At 39.8% G+C, this 21,118-nt stretch overlaps 1 protein-coding gene across 1 annotated transcript in view; it reads right to left on the reverse strand.

Moving 5' to 3' along the window:
- The window catches only part of slc12a7b (solute carrier family 12 member 7b), a 55,463-nt gene that overhangs the window by 21,348 nt on the left and 12,997 nt on the right, over positions 1 to 21,118 (reverse strand). Inside the window, 3 exon segments of the mRNA XM_018673634.2 lie at positions 96 to 242; positions 1,708 to 1,839; positions 2,633 to 2,727. Coding sequence (XP_018529150.1) covers positions 96 to 242; positions 1,708 to 1,839; positions 2,633 to 2,727 — 374 coding nt within the window.

The raw sequence follows: 21,118 nt of genomic DNA on the forward strand, positions 1-21,118 counted from the left end.
AGCACACATGTTTAAATCTTCCTTTAACTGCCACTTTAAAGTTAAGTTTGACAAAATATAGTAAAGAGGGAAGTCAAATAGGGATGAGTACTCACACAAGAGCAGCACAAGCCAACAATAGCCAGGGACTCCAAGATGCCAGCAGTGCCAACAATCCAGGTAAGGCGCAGAAACAGGATGACCCCCAGAATATTCTGGAGGCAGGGGAGGTAGACACCCATGAAGGTCCCCATCTGTGGGCTCTATAGAGGGAGACAGGAGTAGGTGGAGGGAGATGGGAGAGAAAAGGCAATTAAAAAGTGTTCATGTGTGCATGTGTGTGATTAGGGAGAGAGGAACATAAGGTGAGAATTACAATATTGTTGCCACCTATGAACAGGAAAATAAGGAAAAAGAAAGAATAAAACCAGAGAAGAAGGCAAAGAACAAATAAGAGGGAAATGGAATAAAGTCAAAACATATTTAAAGGAAAGTGAAAGGAGCACAAAAAATAAAAAAAATGTATACATGGTAGCACATGGTATGAGTCAATCAAAACTACTTCCACATCAAAATCAACACCATGGATGAAGCATGGCTATACTGTTAATTTGTGCTGTTATGCAGGATTATTCCCCATGCTTAATAATGACAAAATCTTGTTCTAACCATATCTTTGACATGGCATCATTATAAATATACAGGGAAGTGCTCAGTTCGCGAAGCAAAACTGCTGCTATTAGCATTGTGCTTGAAGATCATGCTTCAAACCATATTTGATGCAAAATTAGCTAATGTTAAAAACAGATGTAAGACTTACACTCAGTGACACAGGCATCATTTTAATAAACCACTCATACTATCCAGTAACCAGTAACAAAAGCTGCTGAAAGTCCTTCAGTCCTTCCACCCCAAAAGATAGCATTCCTTGCAAGAAACCGTAGTTTCGCAACATCATGTAAAAAGGCACAAGCAACAGGAATATATTAAGCTTTTCTGACAGAAAATAAAAAATGTCTAATCGATCACCTCAGATCAACAAGCAGCTACCTTTTTAGCCATTTATCTCCAGATGTACAGCACTAGTCCCACTGGTTCAGACAAAGAGAGGCAACAATGGTGTCAGCTTCATCCACTTATTTCTTTACCAAGATGTTCCTGCAAGCCAATGGGAGGTACCCGAGGCCTATTTCCATTCAGGGGACAGGATGGGGCAACTGGCATGGGACTTAAGCTGTGGTTACACAAGCATCTATGTGCTGCATGGCAGCACTGTGGCTACTTTTAATTCCTCTTTTCTAAGAAAACCGAAATATGAGTACCCAAAGATCCTCATGGAGGAACACTACAAATGGTCTGTGGGACAAGGGAACCACAAAAGCTTATGTTGACTAATAAACAGGAGATTGTAGATGCAGGACTGCCAGTGTTGTATTTGTAATTTCATCTCTGTTACAAACTTTCACCCCTGTCCTCTGACCCAACCAACAGTGTCATACAAGTATAGGGTAAAAAATATTACTGTGATCTATATAAATTATTGCCTTTAAAATAAAACTACTGCATCGAAGGAACCTAACTCTTATGGTCCAATTTCTCAGTTTGGGTTGTTAAAGCCATACAGACTTAATGACTGGATTTGTAATAACACTGTTGCAACTGTACTACATGTAGCCATGACCACCTTGGTAATACACACATCATATGAAACAAGGCTCTCTGCTTTACCTTAACAGCTTTCTTCTTGGGCCCCTCATCATCATCAGCTTCCTCGTGCTCCTGGGCCCCCTGGGTGAGATTGGTGTAATTTGCCAGTTTATTGAGGAGAGATGACACCATTGGGTTGCTGTCCATTTCCTCCTGCAATACAGAAAAGATTATATATTGTTTGACTTAAACTTCTCACTTAGGTTTCCTTTATTCACGTTAGCAGTAACAAAATGTAAATGTCAACCACCTGTAAAATACTATCAGATCTTTAAAAATGCTTTTTTCGACTTTAATTTGGCTTTTAGGTGGTTAGTTACCATATTCTTAGAAGGGCAAACTGTTCCAGGATCAAAATGACAAGTACAATATTTAGTTCGCTAACTGTTCAAAGCATCTTAGAATAGCATGGCTGGATCAGCTTCATGTGGTGAAAACAGAAGCCGCAGTTCCTAATTGATTCTATACAAGGGCCAGTGACCAGAGAGTAGCAAGGTCTGCCAAATGGCAGAGGAGAGCACCTGGCAAAGGGTCAGCTGAATGAACTTAAAGGATGCACTGGCTTTTATGGCAAATAAACTCTGACTAAGGCATTGTTGAGAGAGAGGAGAAGATTGATACTTTCACCTCCTTGTGTACTATTTATTTAGTTCACCACAACTTACCCTGATGCTTTAGCATACTGTGCATTAATGACTGGTTTGAGCTTTATAGGCTAGGTCTAATTTCAAACTGTAGATATAGTTCTGGCAGTGAATGAGAACGTAAAAAGGGTATTGGTGTATTTGCAGCTTCTACCCCACAGTTTGGGGTTTCTCATTCATGGCTTATAACATCTTGCCAAAATAAATCACATAGTTCTGTTTCCTAGTTTAGTAAAACATCCCCCTGCCCTGTGTGTATGGGCTACATCAAGTCGAAGAAGATGAAAACTGTTGACAGTTACCTCAAAAAGAGCCATATTGGTGCCATCGTAGCTGTTGCCTTTGTCATTGTCTGTGTTGTTGATGAAGGGACTGTTTTCCTTTGGAACACCATCACCTGTGGAAACACAACACAGTTGGTTGTTTGAAGGAAATGCAGTGTGGGTTTAGCATGTCATGTAGCCAAAGCAAAATATGGGTGGTGGCTGGCAAATAAATACACTCTGTTTTCACTGTCAACCATGTCTGCAACATTCTTCAAAGAAGAATACTTTTGGTCTTAGGTTCGTAGGTCCTTTGTTTTCCACACCACAGAATAATTGTAAATGTTTTTATTAGAGATGTTTGCACCCGATCCATGCAGTTTTATGACAGATATGACAATACTAAGTCTCCATTGTATTTTAAAACTTACATTCTCATCCTCCTTTTAGTTGTAAAGTGCACATTATGCCTAAAATATACACAGAAAAGCAACTGAAATACAGCAGTGCTTTCCTTTGATGGGATAAGAATTTTTTGCAGTGTTCTGCTTTGTTTAGCATATCTGTGGTGAGAGAAGTGTCAAAGTAGATATGCCCTGGCAGGAAGGTTTGGAATAAAAACAATAAACTGTTTGTGTGTGCAAGTAAGTCCTGCTAAGAATTTCAAACTCTATTAAGTAAAAAAAAATAATAAAAAAAAATCAATTTTGAAAACAGAGAGACTAAATGCACCAAAGCCACTTTGAAATCTATGCCTCATTTTTAATAATCCAGATCATGATGAGCACTTATTATGTGCATTAATCATTTACACCTAAACTAAAAAAAAAAAAAGATGAAAGGACTCTCATTCTCTGTGACTGAGCTAATACACACACACACACACACACACACACACACACACGCATAGTCACCTCAACTCATCTTTCAAGGATTTACACTGGAAAAGCTAAAGGACAATAAATGCCACAACTCTTAAGGTCTTGCACTTCAGCCAAACAAGTTCTGTTATGGCCTGTTGTTGGTAATTTCAAGAAGTAAACGCACCATTTTCTATGCATCTCCACTTTGCCAACCACAACTGTACTCACAAAGACAATCCATATCACACACAGCAACTGAGCTGTCCTCAGAGAGGACATTCTAGCACCAAACTGTGAGCCACATTCACTTCTGAGGCTGGAAACCTTCACAGCAATGCACTGAGCAAATGTTTTGAATGAGCAGACAAGTTAAAGTGCAGGGGCTAAGATATCTAACATGCTACAGTCAAGTCCAAGCGTAACCGGTGAGAAATATCATTTCCAGTTAGCTAAAGATTAACTGCTAGAGCGTGTGTGCTTCCCTTTATGCCATCATATGAAAGATGGAAAATCTTCTTGTAGTTTAATTCACATAACCATGTGATGGCTCCACTAATAAAAGCACAAATCTACTCACACATACAAATAACCATGATGCAAGTGAGAAGGATGAAAAATACCAATTAAAGCAGAAGGATAATTAATTTCATTTAATTTATTTCCTATAATCACATTTACCAGATTTTCTTGGGATTAAAAAAGTAAAAACGATATAACCTCCAGGCTGCTGTTGTCTTTCTGCAATGACTTAACCTAAGTTAGAAGAATTGAGAAAAAGTATCAGCAGCTGAAGTAGATCCCAGTTCTGCCATGCAACATGGGTAATGATAAAACTCTGCTGGCGTAACCCTTTGCAAAACAAACACACTGACAAAAATGTTACACTGTGCTTTATGGACAATAAAATACTATAAATAAAAGCCAATAAGAAGTTCAAACGGAATAAAGAAGGAAAAATATGACAGAAAACAAAACAGAGGTAGGAGACTATAAACTGAAGAGCAAAGACATCCATACCAGAGCACTCACAAAGAACCAGCACAAGGACAATGGAGGACAGAAAACCATCATCTAGGCTCAACAAATGCATCCTGCAGTTGTTTTTTGCAGAAATAACCCACCACTATTGAACTGATAACAGCACCCACTACCTTTCCTAACTCAAAACCTTACAGAGCAACTGTCCAAGCTTCTCTGCAAAAGCTCTGACACTAACTACATTTCTGTATTTCTGTATTTTAATTAAACCTTGTTTAATCAGTGTTTGATGTGTCCCATTATTTCACACAAAGTCTTTTTTAACCATTTTGTTTTAAGCTACATTCCCTAAAACTGAACTATGCAGTGCCTCAATGTTTTTTGTTCACTTTCCACCTGCTTACATTGTTGAATCAATCACAACCACAGCTCTCTGCCTGGTCCTCCTCATCCATCAGTGGAGATGCCGACTGTGAACTCTGACTGCAGTGGGGATTTCATGGGTAACTTTTACTGCTTGATCCAGCTGCAGGGGGAATAAGAGGCTTGCAGCATGGCTTAGCCCGCTGGTAATCACAGGGAAAGTCACAACGTCCTTGTACTGTGTGGCTCTTTAAAATACAGGGTGGGATAACAGAACATATTAGGTGCACAGCATTTCAATAAGCTGGGATAACCAGGAATGAAATTAAGATAATGACCATTCTGCATGGTACTGTAAGGATGTAGCCAGGGGTGAATCAATCTGTCAGTCATCGCTTAGCTCTATAGATGCTACACACCACAGGTAATCATTGTCTTAAAAGACACAGGCTAAATCCTCTTTGAGGCCTGGCAGCAGGCTAAAACTGGCAGAACTGTTTCCAAATCAGGTGAAGTTTCCATGTTTAGAATGTGCCCATGTGTAAGGTGCTTTAGATGTCAAACAGGATGTGATCAATCATTTAAAAAGAACTTATAGTATAATAATTATATTACAGCTCCCACTACAGTTAATAATGACACAGTGGTTAAATTATAGTAAATAATACTCTAGTATTTAAACACAGTAGTGCCACAGTCAGAGGGATGTACTAGTACTGGAGGTCTGCCTCCTAAACTTTAAGGCTCATGCTGTGATTACAATTGATCACAGGCATAGTGCTGCATTGCCAAACATGATCTGTCATGCTGGACAGCACATCTATTTTTGTCTACTTCAGTTAATGATTATGTTTAATTAAGATCTTTAACAATTAGGCAATTGGTCTATTTTTGATAATCGATTCAACATACATAATACATTGTTAAATACAGCAAAAAAAGTATCTGCTATTCCCAGCTTTACAAAAAAAAATAAAAAATAAAAATAAGGATTCTTTCATTAGGCTTTAACAACTGTGTGGCAACAAATTGTGTCCCACCTCAATGTCATTAAATCCTCCAGTGACCTCAAACTGCACTTGCACATCACCATTCCAAACTAGGCAAAGTTGCCAGCTGCCACAAATCCTCCCAGTGGATACAAAGTATTGGAGTTACTGTAGCAAATGTTGTTATAGATTGCACCAAAGAAAAAGCACAGGGCAATGCAATAGAAGATGTAGATGATCTGTCTATCCATGTCAGTCTGTCTACGTATAATCCTGACTGTTGGTGTGTAAATGTCAATGTGTGTGTATGTGTGAGTGTCCTTTGGTGTGCTGTAGCGAACAGTCCTGCGGGACATGGTCCAGATTTATATACAGTAGCTGTGACACGACTCTGGCCTAGTTAACAGATGTTAGCCTCTGTGCACATTACACATGTTGTCATTTACCTTGGACTAATTTATTTAGTTTCCTGGAAATTCTTGCTTATGTTCAAACATGATCAGATCTAATTGAACTGCAGTGTTTCATTAAAAAGGTGGAAGATTGACCTTTCACTGGAAAACATGGAATTATGCATTTGGACATTGGTACAGCATCACCAAATAAAGAAGTGAATGATTAGTGGTTTGGTTTAAGGTATCAAAGAGCAAATCAAGAATAACCTCTCTCTCCAATTGGATTGTTGTTTGGGGGAGAAAAGCTTCAGATCCAGCTGAGCCAAAACAATTTCTAGTTATAATGACTGACCAAGTACATACTGCAAAGATGGCAGTCTGCTCTTTGACATTATTACCCATCCTGCATTGTCTAAAGTCCTAACATCAGCTGTTTTCATGTCAGTTCAGGAATGCTGAAGGTGCACTGCACAGTCAACCTTGTTCAGAGGAAGCAAATGAAGTATGTATATATATTAGTGAATATGCACCTGGTCTAGGAGGGTGTGTGTGTGTGTGTGTGTGTGTGTGTGTGTGTGAACCTATGAAACTGCTAATGGATGCAAAACATATCCAGTCTTAAAAGGCCAACAATGTCTCCAGCTAAATGGATCTTTATTTCAACCCTTTCAGACTTATCCTGTCTTTCTGTTATATGTGCACTATAATGTATGTACCCTGATATGGAATCTATTTATAATAGAGGCATGTGAATGCTTTTGCACATAAATAACTGGAGCAGCATTGTAGTGAAGCCTTGGTCAGTACTCAAACAACTGCTAAGGTTAAATCCCATCAAACCTAAACCCAAACTGAAGCAGTGGACCTGATATTTAGTGAACAGTATTTGAGTAGAGTTAACAATCTTTTCCAGAGAATGTACTCTGTGGAGCTCAGAATGAGCAGGGTCACCACATTAACGACAAATGTACAACTTTCTTCTTTCCACTTGGTACAATGAAAGGTGTTTATGTGATGTATTTAACGGTTTGGCAGTAAAAGAGTGCATGCAGGGTTACAGTGCATCTGTTTGCCCTCTTCCTGACACTTCCCCTTCTTACTTTCCATGTACTGTATGTAAACATAGTGGTGTCTGAAAATATACAAAAAAGATTAGATCTGATCTTTTCGCTGCAAATAGTAAACAGTGTAACTCTGCATAAACTTCTAGCCATAAATGAGGTTATCAGCCAAGAGAAGTTGAACAAGGCTGAACATTTGGTAGTCATTGAATTGCTTTAACCGCTATTTTTCTCTATTAGTGTGAAAACTATTTCTCACACAAAAGAAAAAAGGGACTACAACACCTGAACCTGCAAGAAGTCGGTTACAGTAATGAACCCACTGCAAATTATCACTCAACTCTGCAGTGCTTTTATGGTTTGCTAATTTATTGCAGTGTTTACTCTCTCTGCTCTCATGAAATCCATTTCCAGCTGCAGCAGACATCTATCTTCAGCAAACAAGCCCTGATAGATCAAATGTACACAACCTGCCCAGCACCAAACAGGAGTATCTGAAGACCAAATAAGAGTTTAAAAGCGAGTCACAACTTTGCCAAGAGGCCAGAAACGCAACTCCACATGAATGCTTATGATGCCCCAATAACTGCTGTTAAAAAGTGTACATATACTGTAAACAGGATATGTGTCTCAAAAAACGGTCCTGTGTGCCCGTATTTGACCTATATAAGAAGTTATTCAGTGGCACTGTAACAGTCAACTTTGTATGCAACTAATTATTGAGCCTGTTAGCCAGGCTGAAATGATATGTCATTTGAAATGATCTGTCATACATTGGTGGCAATATTTTTCAGTTCTAATGGATTTAAATGCGACTGAATACAGAATTCAAGCAACCCTATAATAAAAAGGGAGAGAGACAGACTGGTGAAACCTCTTGTGTAATTGTTGATGAATGAATGCAGGTGTTTTTGATGGTGAGAGCTGTTTGTGTGCACATGTTCCACTTCTGCAGGTGGTGAGGAGTCTCCTTGCGTTATGGCTCATTAGGTGACCCTGAAAGATTGCTGAAGGGAATACAGCATACTATGTAAGAGGCAGGGACCATATTAAAACTAATACTGATCAAATGAACCCTCCTTGATAAAAACATGAACCTCCTCTTCTCCCAGAATTCCCACAGCCTGTATGGTATAATATCTTGGTATATGAACAATATGACAACTGCACAAACTACCAAAGCTAAAGTTAAAACTTATCAGTTATCATCCTAAAACAGCTTGAAATAGGTAACTCATGGTTATAAATGTAAGAGCACAAAATTCACCCCCGTCAGAATTAACTTTTTTGTCAGTTACAAGTGTGGAATGTTTTGAAAATCCTGACTGTTGGTGTATGCTAAACTGCTTCAACATCTGCAATTTAAAGTGCATCAACTGACATCACAGTGAGTGGTGTTACAGGGAGAGGGATTCCCCAATTCTGCCACATCAAACTACACAGTAGAAGATGGTTATGAGCCAGGACAGCAGTTAGTCATTTGTCATCAGTGAAAGATGAATGTCATCCTCTTCTGTCAGCACTTCTTTTTGGAGTTCTTCTCAATGCTTTGTGTCTGTGGAGAAGCCTGGACTAAAGTCAGACTTCATCAACTTCATCATCAGATTCACCAGCAGGTACAGGCACATTCAGGATGTGTTAATGGTTTGGCTCAGCCTCTCTGGTCACTGTGGTAATAAATGACCATGCATCCTATTTATAACCACTAAGCTGCACACTGTGACGACGCTGTAAGCTGCCTAACACTGCCAGAGTTAGACCATGGTTCATTGTACCAAGCAAAAAAGAGAAAGAGGGAGGTAAAAGACATAGATCTGGAGGAGACATTGCAAGTCAAAAGCAGTTCCTCTATCTATATTAGATTAATATAAAAAATAATTTTATAGAAATGCAATTATCAGCTGATAGCAGCAGAGACAAAAAATCTACTTAATTTATCTGCACTTTTGATAACTACTTAGTTTTACTCCTGAGCACCATCAGAGCATACATTTTTAAGATTAATTTTCTCAACTGGAATTAGTCAGTACCATGCTGACAATGTCTTCAAGAAACCTAAAGAAGTCTAGTTGCCTTCAACTTTAGCACTTAAGACTACCATGACCTGGATGACTGAGAACCTACACAGACATGTCAGTACCATGCCCCGTCCTTACAGAGCATGGCACACAGGACCGTACTTAATTCAAATACAGTGACTTCTGACTCTATGTGTCTCTAACAGCTGAAGCACTGAAAAGCTCTTTGCTGATTAATACTTCTCCGTCACTTACACAATTCACACTAGGGACACAACAAGCTAACGCCTCCCTTAAAGCCAGATTTTTCTTTGGTGGAACAATTCATCTTGAGGAGAATTATTGCACAAGACGAACGACTAGCCGTAATGCAGGTGCACTACAGAGAGCCCATGTTATGCTTACAAACCTGCCTGGGAAAAAAAGCTACAGATCAGAATATAAATATTACACACTTAACTAAATATCCTAAATGAAGCTGCAATGTATTAGCTTGAACATAGTTTTACTAGTAAAGGGCAACTGAAGGAGTTTAGCTTTAGTTAAGAAAATCTTACCCTTCCGTCGAGAGCCTCCCCTGTGCTCCATTGTGGGGAGCAGGGCTGAAAAGGGGGGTGGAAGGGAGGGGGTCCTAGAAGTGGTCCCTGTGAATTCCAGTAATGGGGGTCCAAAGTATAGAGATACTGCTAGTGAGATGCAGAAGTCAGGAATGCTGCCTGTGCTGTGTGGATAATGTGAGGATCAGCTATTTCTGTGACAGCGTGTGTGGGTGTTTGTGTGTGTGTGTGTGTGTGTGTGTGTGTGTGTGTGTGAAAAGTGGCCTGTGACGACGATGTCAGCGACATCAGCCATGCATCACAGAGCACCCTCACCCTCCCACCGACAGACCTGCCCACACACACATGTGCACGCACACACGCGCACACACACCTCCCTTCCCTCAACCTCCCTGAGCTTCTGATCCCTGCTGCACACACAACACATACGTGTGTACATGTTTGAACATACACACTAAGGGGGAGGAGCAAAGAAAGCGAGGGAAGCAAAAAGCAGTAGTAAAACTTAAGAGGGAGTGTGGCAGAAGAGAGAAGGATGGGTGGATACACACACACACACAGAAAAACAGGAGAAGTGAGACAGCATGATGAAAAATCTAAAAAATAAAATCAATGCAAAAATTGGCTATTTTTAATGGCAAGCACATTTGTGACCTTGTGGTGCTGAGAGAGCAGAGACAACACTTGCCATCCAAAGTAAAAGCTGTGCAGTATATCATTTTGAATCAATAATTGTTTACTATTTTAAACTGCAGGTGCTGCCTGAGTGAGCAGTGTCATTTACTATCTGACCTCCTGACTGACCTCCAGGGTGCAATAAGTGGAGATGGACAATTGATTGGCAAAGGACAGCAGACCTGGGAGCTAAGACAACAAACCATATTTTATGGGTTGCCTATAAGGAGCAATACATTTTTATGCATTTTAAATTTTGTTTTCATTCCTGTTTGTTGAACAACATTTATTCAGCAGCTTCAGCATTTCCAGTGCAAGCAGCCCTAACCTGAGCTCATGTGAGACAGATTGAGCTAGATGTTACCTAAATGAGCCAAAGATGTGCAAACGCTCAGAAACAGTATAGACCAAGCTTACCTTCTTTTTCTTGGCTCCCCATTAATCTGTCTGTCTAAGAGCATGTGAAGTGGGCACTAATCACTTAACCAGATTAGGCTAATCCTGAACTTTTTATAAAACACACAAGCCACGTCGAGGCCCTAAGGTTGAGGAAGATACGACTTTAAATCCACAGACAAGTTGCAGCTCAATTTCTGCTGCAGTGCTCTCACCACTTGCTGCCTATGAGTCAGGTAAGTGACGTTTAACAGGCTGAAAGATATTGTCTGCTGATGATTTAGGGTAAAGCAGGTTACCCTGGGCTATATACATACAGAGTTTTAACTGTGACAGTATGCCGGAAGAAAGAAAAATCCTGCGTACAACTTCAGTTCACAAACTGTCACAATTTCCACCCAGCTTTCACTAGCCATGTGAAGACAAAACTGAACATCCGCTGCCAGCATCATTAAACTGACAGATGTGTCAAGGCAGAGCTTAAAGAGGGGCTATCAAATCACACAGTAAGAAGGATTTAGTAGTATCAAGCTTCACTTGGTTTGATGTCAGATGGCTGCTGCTATAGTTATTTTGTGTGTGTGTGTGTGTGTGTGTGTGTGTGTGTGTATGTGCGCGTGTGTGTGCGTGTGCATGCATAAGTGTCTGTGTGTGGCACTTAATGATGTCCTAAGCCTTTAAACCCTTCAGGTAAACAACACTGTCTGTTATGCAACACACAGCATGGGCGGGAGAAAAATGACAGAGATACAAGGGTTACTGACAGTGTGCAATAATGTCTTCATAGGGTTTAGGATTTATCGGATAAATTAAAACATCCATGCTATGATGGGGGATTGTGATGACAAAATTGATCCGTCTGGCACGAGTTAAATGACTTGAGCATGTTCAAGCAATGATGTGTCAGCTGACTATGGAAACAGCCCAATGAGCAAGCAATTGACTTTTGATAATGTGATAACTTTAAATGTATGTAGCTAAATAAAATTTTGATTGAGGTTGTGTGTGTGAATAGATTATGCAGAGGAAAGAAATGTGATGAGTGTAGGAGTATGTCAGAAAGAAAAAAAGGAGAGAATATGGGTCAGCCAAGGCTAGCAGGATTAATGTTACTTTGTGCTGCCTTACACCTGAATACTCACTGCCATGTGTAAACATTATACATGAGACGGTTTTTGAGTTGGGCTGGGTCCCAAGTCTTAATACTTGGCTCTTTACTACACGAATCGTCTTCTAAAATGAATGAATCACTATGAAATAAATGATTCAGGACTGAACGGGACATGTGAGTGAATGAATAAATTAAATGAACATTTGTAAATCTATATCAATCCGACTTTGTCTGCTTAAGACTGAATGGTCAGCTGAAATTCAACTATTTAGCACGATACTGCGATACGGCCTTAGTCAGTGTACTTTTGTTTTCATACAGTAGCCATAGGCAGAAAGAGGAAACTAACTGAGAAAGACTGTAACAGAACTTAACACAGACAAAAAGCACTGCTGTGATGCTAAGATGTCTCAAAAGTCACACACACAAAGGATTTTTAATTACAAATAATGAGAATTATGAATAGAACAGAAATCACTGTATTGGTTGGTTCACAAAAGTAATGTCATTCTAGATTTACAGTTTACATCACAAGTAAATACAATGAAAGAGTACTTGGTTATTTCACCCAGTCCTTCCTATTTGTTCTGACTGAAAGTACAAATGAATCATAGTCATGTGGGAATGACAATAAAATCATCTGACTTCTTGCAAGTAGGGAAACCTTTTTCTCTGAAACTAAGTACACTCCATTTAAAGCAAGCCAGAATGACTGGAAATCACAGAGAGAGAGCGAAAGAGGGAAGGAGGGGGAGAGAGAGAGAGAGAGAGAGAGAGAGAGAGAGAGAGAGAGAGAGCAGGAGAGAGCCACCATTATACCCAGGTAATTGCACCCTTCTCCAGATGGTGTCACTATCTCACAGTTCAAAGGAAACATGGCACATACATAAACCTTTTACTATGAATTGTAGCAGTGTGGCAAGCTAAATTCTTGGATTGGATTCCATCCTGGATCACCATCTCTGAGCCTTCTCTAATAACTCCCAGTGTCCACTTTAAACGCAGCCAAGGCAATTTAGAAGGATATGATGGGCTCTAAGACCCTGATGTTGGTTGTAGAACCAAGAGATCATCATAGACTCCATTTCCCACAGTTACATAATTCTTGGCTTCTAACTGATGATAAAGCTGGTAAACAATTAGTAAAGAAACAATCATTTCCTAGTAATTCAGTCAAGATTTATTGTCTTCCTGAAAACTGATATGTATATCATAGCACTGAGGCAAATCAAGAATACTCTTTACCACTTATAAACAGCTGTGTGTTATGTCCAAAACCACTACTATGTATGTGTGGTGTGTGTTTGTGTGATGCCTGAGCTAAAGGCTCCTCACGTTTGATAATGGAAATGTAGGCATATCAATAGCACTGAGCTACTACTTAACTGTGGAGAGTAAGACTGCTAATAGCTATTGTTGGTGACCACATCCAACAGTAGGAACATTTCATAGCTTTTAAATGTAGCTTGGTTTCAACCAGAGTTTTACCAAAGAGCTACTTGAATAATGTTTATTGGCTTGCTTATGATTGGAAGAGGCACATATGCTGACATAAATCAGTACTATCACAGCCACAACGTGCATAATTTAAACAGTTGGTACACACACAAATGGTTTATCAGTTAAACAAGTTCCAAAGTCTCAAAAAAATATATGGGCTTCATGACTGGAACAAACAAACTGATGGACATAATAAGGCTCAACACCAGTGAGTAGTGAACTTACTAAGAGGATTATGTTTTGCTGTCACTGTAAGAGACATCTGCATTATTAGTGCTTGTTAACATGGAAGAAGAAGAAAAGAAACTGGAGTAGTTTACCATGTTTGCACTCTCAATGAACCTATGTTAACAAAAGTCATGTGAACCCAGAGGGCCTCACACAAACTACTGCTGATGGCAAAAGAACAGACAGATGGAAAAAAGAAAAACCCACAAAAATGTATGTGCGTATTGGTTGAGGGCTTATCAGAGACACCATATTGAGAGCAAGGAGCACGGGGGGGGGGGGGTCACTGAACAGGAAACAGCAAGCAGCAGTCAGAGAAGCTAGGCCTGTCGGCCTAAACCATCCAAAGAGCAAAGATGAGAATATACAAATTTGGACAGGTGCCACTTCTGACAATATTTTTATTTGTGTATATTATGAAATATTTTTCACGTTGAATACTTCGCCTGGATATGTGTACAACCTGTTTTGCTCCTTTGCTTTTCCCAACCTGCCATATCTGGCCAGTTTACATTTTATCTTTAGTGTTTCACAAATGCTTGAAGCTTACTTTAGGTAAGCCTCATTTGTCAGTGCTGGCCTTGATAAACCAAATATTTGGTTGGATTATAATTCATTTTCTGTCATGTCGCCTTGCTTCACTCACGCCCTACATTCCTAAAGTAACATTATTTTCCCTCCCCTCTTCCTTCTCTTTTCTCTGCATCCATTCTCCTTTACTGACAACACCCACCCATCAGCATAATGCACCACAGAGACACAGGACAGCACAACGTCCAATTTTTTCTAATACACTGAAAATAAATGTGAATGTGTGAATTTACTGTATATGTTGGGGAGCTGTTCATGGGTGAATGTATATGGATACTCAAGGTGAATTTCCTGCTTAACAACATACTGATCTAAACAGCAGCAATATGCTAAACTCACAAACATGAAACAAGACTCACAAAGTATTACAGTAGGTGACCATGGGCACTGCAGTAATCCATGATATGTGGAGGATGTATATGTTTCCCTGACACATATATAGGGTGCAAGGACTTTTGCTGAATAACCATGTCTGATTGTCTTGCTGTGTTGCAGATGGAACAAGCTGAACTAAGTAATGTGGCCAATACAAACACACTGAGAGTTGAGCAACGTTGCAGGTCAGGCTGGACACACGCTGCAGTATAAATAACTTAGAGCAAAAAAGACTTTCCAAACTGTTCCCAGAGGAAACTGAGACCAGAACCAGGTCTGTACCTGTGTCTTCAAGACCTCTCCCAACTGAAGCAGAATCATGAAATTATGAGGCCTGACCACACCAATGTTATGTTTCAGGTATTCCTGAAAAAGATACAGTATGCTTGTTTAGGGCATATAAAGAGGCAAAGAGGCTCTCTCACATCCCAAAACAATCTGGGAACAATGATACAGCAATAAAAACAGAACAGTCCTACCCCAGAACAGAATTATGTAGAGGCATAATCACAGTTCATTACGTTCCCACACTGAGCAAGCCCTTCCTGAATCATTGGGGATTTTGAGAAGCTTCCCTCTGGCAAAGTTTTGCTTGATTTCAACCATTACTGATGGCAGCTTGGCAGGCTAACACAGTACATGCACAAGGATAAAACACAATTTATGATAGACAAAAACTATCTTGGAGAAAAAAAAAATCAACATTATGTGTGATTAGGTTTAGAGCAGTAAAGATTAGTTGATTCATTAATTAGTTGATTGACAGAAAATTAATCTGCAACCACTATTTTAGCATTTTTTTCAAACTGATTTTTTTCAATACAAAATGTTAAACTCATTGACTGCAGTTGCTTCATTTTGAGGATTTGCTGCTTTTCTTTGTCCCACAATATAGTAAACTGAAGATGCTTGGACAGTTGATTTTCTGAATATTTGAACAGTGCTATAGAATTTATGCTGAGAAGTATTGGTGTCAATTTTTGCCTTTTTTATATGATACACTCAAACAAACTTGTGTGTTTTTATTGGCATATGAGTAAGTATGAGAACATATATCATTACTGGATTAACTCTTCTTTTTGGAGTAAATAAAGCAAAGATAATTTGGTTTTAGATTTCTGTTCACTCATATCTGAACATGTCTTCCTCACCTAGATTGTTTACATTAGGCCTGTATGACAGTTTGCTGAAAGCATATTACATGTGCTGCTTACACTTATCATACAGGCAATATGCAAAAGCACAGGAGGTTACAGAGTTAACAACATAATAGGGAGAGAAACAAAAATACAGACAGCCACAGAAAACAGCTTTAAACAAAACCAGACCTGCCTGGGAAATAAACAGGAAACACATGTCTAGGACAGATGGGCACACAGACCAACAGACAGAGGCAGCAGCACCCCAGGAACTTGGTCAGGTCACCTGCTTAGTTTCAACTTAGACAACACTGAAATGAGGTTGTATTTTATTATAGCAGGTTTGCATTTATCCTTCAAACGAGTGATTTGTTACTGGGGCACAACCAACCACTACAAACACTTATACCACTACTGCTGAACCCATAAGCTCCACATCATAGCCACTCTCTGTCAATTATTAACAAGGCGTGGCTTTGAGCAGCTTTGTCCTGAGAACTGTGTAGGATTCCATGTGTACCACAATGAACAGAGTGAGGCAGTAAAATACATTCAATCATGGAGAGTTTATAGAAAAGGTCTGCACAGCACTGCTTCAATCTTGAACCGGTCCACTCCCACAAAATTTCAGACCATTATGTATGCTCTTGCTCACCCTCCATCCCTCCCCACCAAGATATTCTGATCACTACTGTCCGTAACATGTGATCTACTGAAAATCTGCCCTATCCAGCAGGGAAAACAGACACATATGTCCCTCAACATTTTATTAATCTATACAATTTCTAATACAGTTGTTTAATGAGTGAGCTATAGATGACATGAACTGAAAATAAGCCTCAATAAATGATTTTAAAAAACATAAAGAAAGAGCCAAAGAATTCTTGAAACATACTGTCATGACACATTACCACAATGCTGATATTTCCAGAGAAAGTATCAAAGATTGGTTACAGTGCTCAGCAGTACATAATCAAATAGAGATGTCCAGTCTAGCAACTCACAGTGACACATACAGTGCACTGGCACTATCACATCTGTGCAACAACAACAACACACAAGTGGTTTTCAATTTTTTTAAAATGAACTGAGGTCAAATACCCACTTAATATGAGTGTTTTTCTTTGGCAAAAGATAAGTTTTAAATGTTTCAATATGTTTGAATCTGGATATATATAAAGGGGCAAAACAAACACCTCTTGGCATATACAGTCTTGCTGTATTGCTTAAACACTTGTTACTTTCCCTCCACACCACAGCTACGCTTTTTCATCTGACTTTGTGTCATTCTAAAGAAGACAAAATGAGACAGGCTAGCCACAAATCTTTAAATTGTGTAAAGAAACTTAAAGTATAGATGAGAACTGATAAAGACAGCCATGGTTCAGACCAGGAAGCTTGAGTTGGTGACATTTGGTTAAGTTTGCATTTGTGTGGCTGACATGGGAGGAGTAACACAGCCTCTGTTTTACTTATACAGACTAAGCTTAGAAAAATGTGAGTTCGAGAACTTTGACTTAAAATGGCTTGAGATCATCTGCTCTATGTTTTTACTGACCTGATGCTGTTCCACTGTGGTATTAAATAAATGTGCCAGAAGTTAAAGTGGACCTTCAAATTGTGGGTTCATGAGAAGCAGAGTTAGCTGGGACACCAACATCAGTTTCAAGAGGGAGTAAGCAACCAAAACATAAAGAACCAGAAAGGGAGAGGAGGACAAAGGGAGAATTCAGTGTGAATGAGAAGAACTGGAGTTCATTACATTACAGCATGGGGGTGGGGTCTCACCTCCCCCCACTCAACCAACGGGAAACAAGCCAGCAGGATAATCAATAACAGTGACTGCTATTTGACTGCATAACATGCTCGTGAGCCAACAACACTTATGCTATCAGTGACCCTCCCTGGTAAATCATACAAAACTGACAGCTTCAAACACTCTCCCTTCCCCGTCCATCCAGCCTGTCTGTATTATTTGACCATATTGTACCCATCAAGTTTTCACCAAATCGGACAGGAAAGATAAAAACATATAAATATGATACAGGTTATGTCCTCTGTTCTGACTGGTAAAGATAAGCTTGAATCCACTGTATATTATCTGTGGATTTGTGTAGACAATAGAGTTGCCTCCCTTAAAACAATATCAGTGAAAACAAAATAAAGTGTGTGGTCCTGATGCTTCTACAAGTCAATTTACAACACATAATTTTGTGGCTTTAGATCCAGTGCATGGCCTTTGTGACATGTCATCCCCTGCTCGCCGACTATTGTTACTACAGCCTTTGTATAAGAGAAATGGTTGCATGTGCACAAACATGTGCAAGAGAAACCAGAGCACAGCACAGTAAGATATCCTGCATAACCATCAAAATAAGATGCCATTCTCTCTCCCACAGTCTGTAAAATCTTACCCAGCATGTAGCCGTAATTGCAGCTCCACAGCAGAAATTAAATACTGGGAACTGATTTGCTCAGCACCATATGAACTGCTGTAAAAGCACCAACCTCACAGCAGTCTGGAAAAACATGGAGTATTAGAGAGGAGTTTGTTAAATATGCACTCCATGACCTCTCCTTGCTGAATAGTCCAAAAAACAAAAACAAAAAAAACAAAACAAAAACAGAGGTTTAAAAATGTTGCCAAGTGCACCTTCAGACAGGTTGATATCAGGTTGGCAGAGGCCAGAGAGAAGGGAGAATGTTTTGTTCCGACATCAAATTCCTGATGTTGCATTCATGTATATGTCCAGTTAGAATGAACAATGCAAGATGGAAAGCTGGGTAGAATTTCCTGAGTATCAGGAAAAGGTACAGATAGTATGGTTAAGTTAAGCCAACTGTTACATCCACAAAGCTGGCCTTTGACCAAGTGTCAATGAAGTTTTCCAATTTGTAACTTGGACTGGTTTCATGAATGCCACATATAATACAACTACAAGTGCTATTTAACTTGTATGTATTTTGTCTTCATCCATCAGGATTCACATGGAAATGTGTGTCATGCCTAAGCTAAGGCATTGTGTTAAAGTTATCCTGTTGTTTGTTACATAGTAAAGTTCACTGTTGGGTCGTCAGAGGGTGAGTCATGTTATGGTAATCAACACAGAGAGATGGGGCATAAGTGTCCAATTAGACCATATGTGTTGCTCCTGTGTTTGTTACTATAACACTTGGGCATGTGGCAGAATGGAGAGCAGAAAACTGAGCACAGTAGAATAAAAATAGTTTGTTAAGAAAGAGGCCAGGCAAACTACACTGAAGACAACAATACAACTTTTTTTCCAAAAAACAGGCAACCAGTGGTGTGGAGGGGATCATTGGGAAACAGGAGAGAGAATTGGGCCAAAGGGGAAACACTGGCATGAACAAAAAAATCATGTCATACTCCCTTGAGTGGCAGTAGCGTGTGAGGGAAACCCTCATCTCACGCAATTGCTGGAAAATGAACAAGCCTCCCCTAAAATTCACTGTCTTACCTACATATTATCCACCCACACACAGCCTGTAAACAGTTTTAGTAAAAAAAAAAAATATGGGCAACAGTGACCCATGCAATGAAGCCAAATTATCAGCTTGCCCTGGTTAAGCAAAGCCTGGAACTTTCCATAAATATGTCTCTACCTAAAATGTGCAAATATTGATCGAGCCTCACATGAGAACAGAAATCTGGTCATTTGTCTAGCATAAAAAATTGTATTCTTTGGATTAGCATTATTTGTGTTTATTTGTTTATTTGTGTTAGTCACCCACCTAACGGAGCTAAATAAAACAACATCTGATCTCACCTGTGGCGTCCTCCTCTTCCTCTTTTAGCACGTTGTTGTCATCCACATCATCCTCCTCATTTCCTTCTTTTGCTTTTCTTGTGTTGTCCTTCACCGGGACCACAGTGAAGTTGGTGGGCATTTTTACAACATGTGCTTCCTCTCAACGTCTCCGCTTGTCACACTCTTATCTCTCTCTTTTCTCCTCCCTCTCTGTTGTGCTGCTCCTCTTGCTCTTCCTCCGTCCAATAGCTGTCACTCTTCTCTCCTTTATTGCTCTTGTTCTCAGCTGTTTGTTTTTTTTGTTCTGAGTTACTGCCCTGGTGTACTAAACTCTCCTGGACAGACGTCGGGTCTTACTTCTGAGTTTTTGTTCCTATCGCTAGGATTCTACTGTACACCCATGTGACCCCCGGCCCCCACATCCAAATAAGGAAGAGCAGAGCTGCCCCGCCCAATGGGGGCAGTACACACAAACACACAATAGCAGAAAACATGACATGCATTTGTGCTCCCGAGTGTGTGAGCACATACATACAGCTCTTTCTGTGCCTGAGGCCAAAACCTTTGCCCAGGAATGTCGCTCTGTCTCACACACAACAAAAGCCGGCAGTGTCAGCCTTTGTTCAAAGAGAGGAGGAAGCCCAGAGCTGCTCCACTGAGGAGAGTTTTCACACACACAAATACACACATACATCTCCTCACTTCCTATGCAGTGTTATTTGACCCCATGTGCATAGACTGAAGTGGGCAGGGCTGATTTAAAGACATATGCTGGTCCTTTAAACACACACCCCTATAGAGGGTAAGCTCACGTGCATGCACATGCTAACACACACATTCAACTTCTGCATTACATGTATGTTTCATTAGCAACGTACTGTATGTGACTGTGAAAGTACTCTTAGAGACGGGAATAAGAAACTGATGGGAAGCATAATGACGGGAGGCAACTGAATCAATACAACTTTATGCTCTTATCTCTTTGGAGCAGCCTTGGAAATACGAGGCACGGAGTGTTAGATTCAAAACCTGATAAAATATGTTTCAACATGGGATTGCAAGTGGGCAGAGGGAGAATTTAAAAAATGTCACCTCATCTGTCAATTTCTTCAAATAGCAATTTCTTCAAATATTACAACCAAAGGAAACAATTAAGATACTACAAATCTCACTTGTTATATTTTATTCACCTTTCTCCCATCCCACTTTCTTTTCTATCAAGCTGTGTGTCCTGTGTATCACCTCTATTCTGCAGCAGCCATGTATTTCTGCTTATATTCAAATCCATCAGCTGACCTTATCGCTAATCCAACAATGAGTCATTTCCTCAGAGTAAAGAGAGCACTGAAAGTGATACAAGGTATTAGGTCACCCACCAAGTAACCAACACCTCTATGTGATGGGAAATGCTAAGATAAACCCTGCTGGAGGAAAAAGCTACAGCATGAGAGACAAATGTTCAGTTCTTTCATAATGCTGCAGCCCTAAAAACTCACAGGCATGTTAAAAATCTGGA

This window comes from Lates calcarifer, linkage group LG24 (genome assembly GCF_001640805.2).
Source record: "Lates calcarifer isolate ASB-BC8 linkage group LG24, TLL_Latcal_v3, whole genome shotgun sequence".
Lineage (NCBI taxonomy): Eukaryota > Metazoa > Chordata > Actinopteri > Centropomidae > Lates > Lates calcarifer.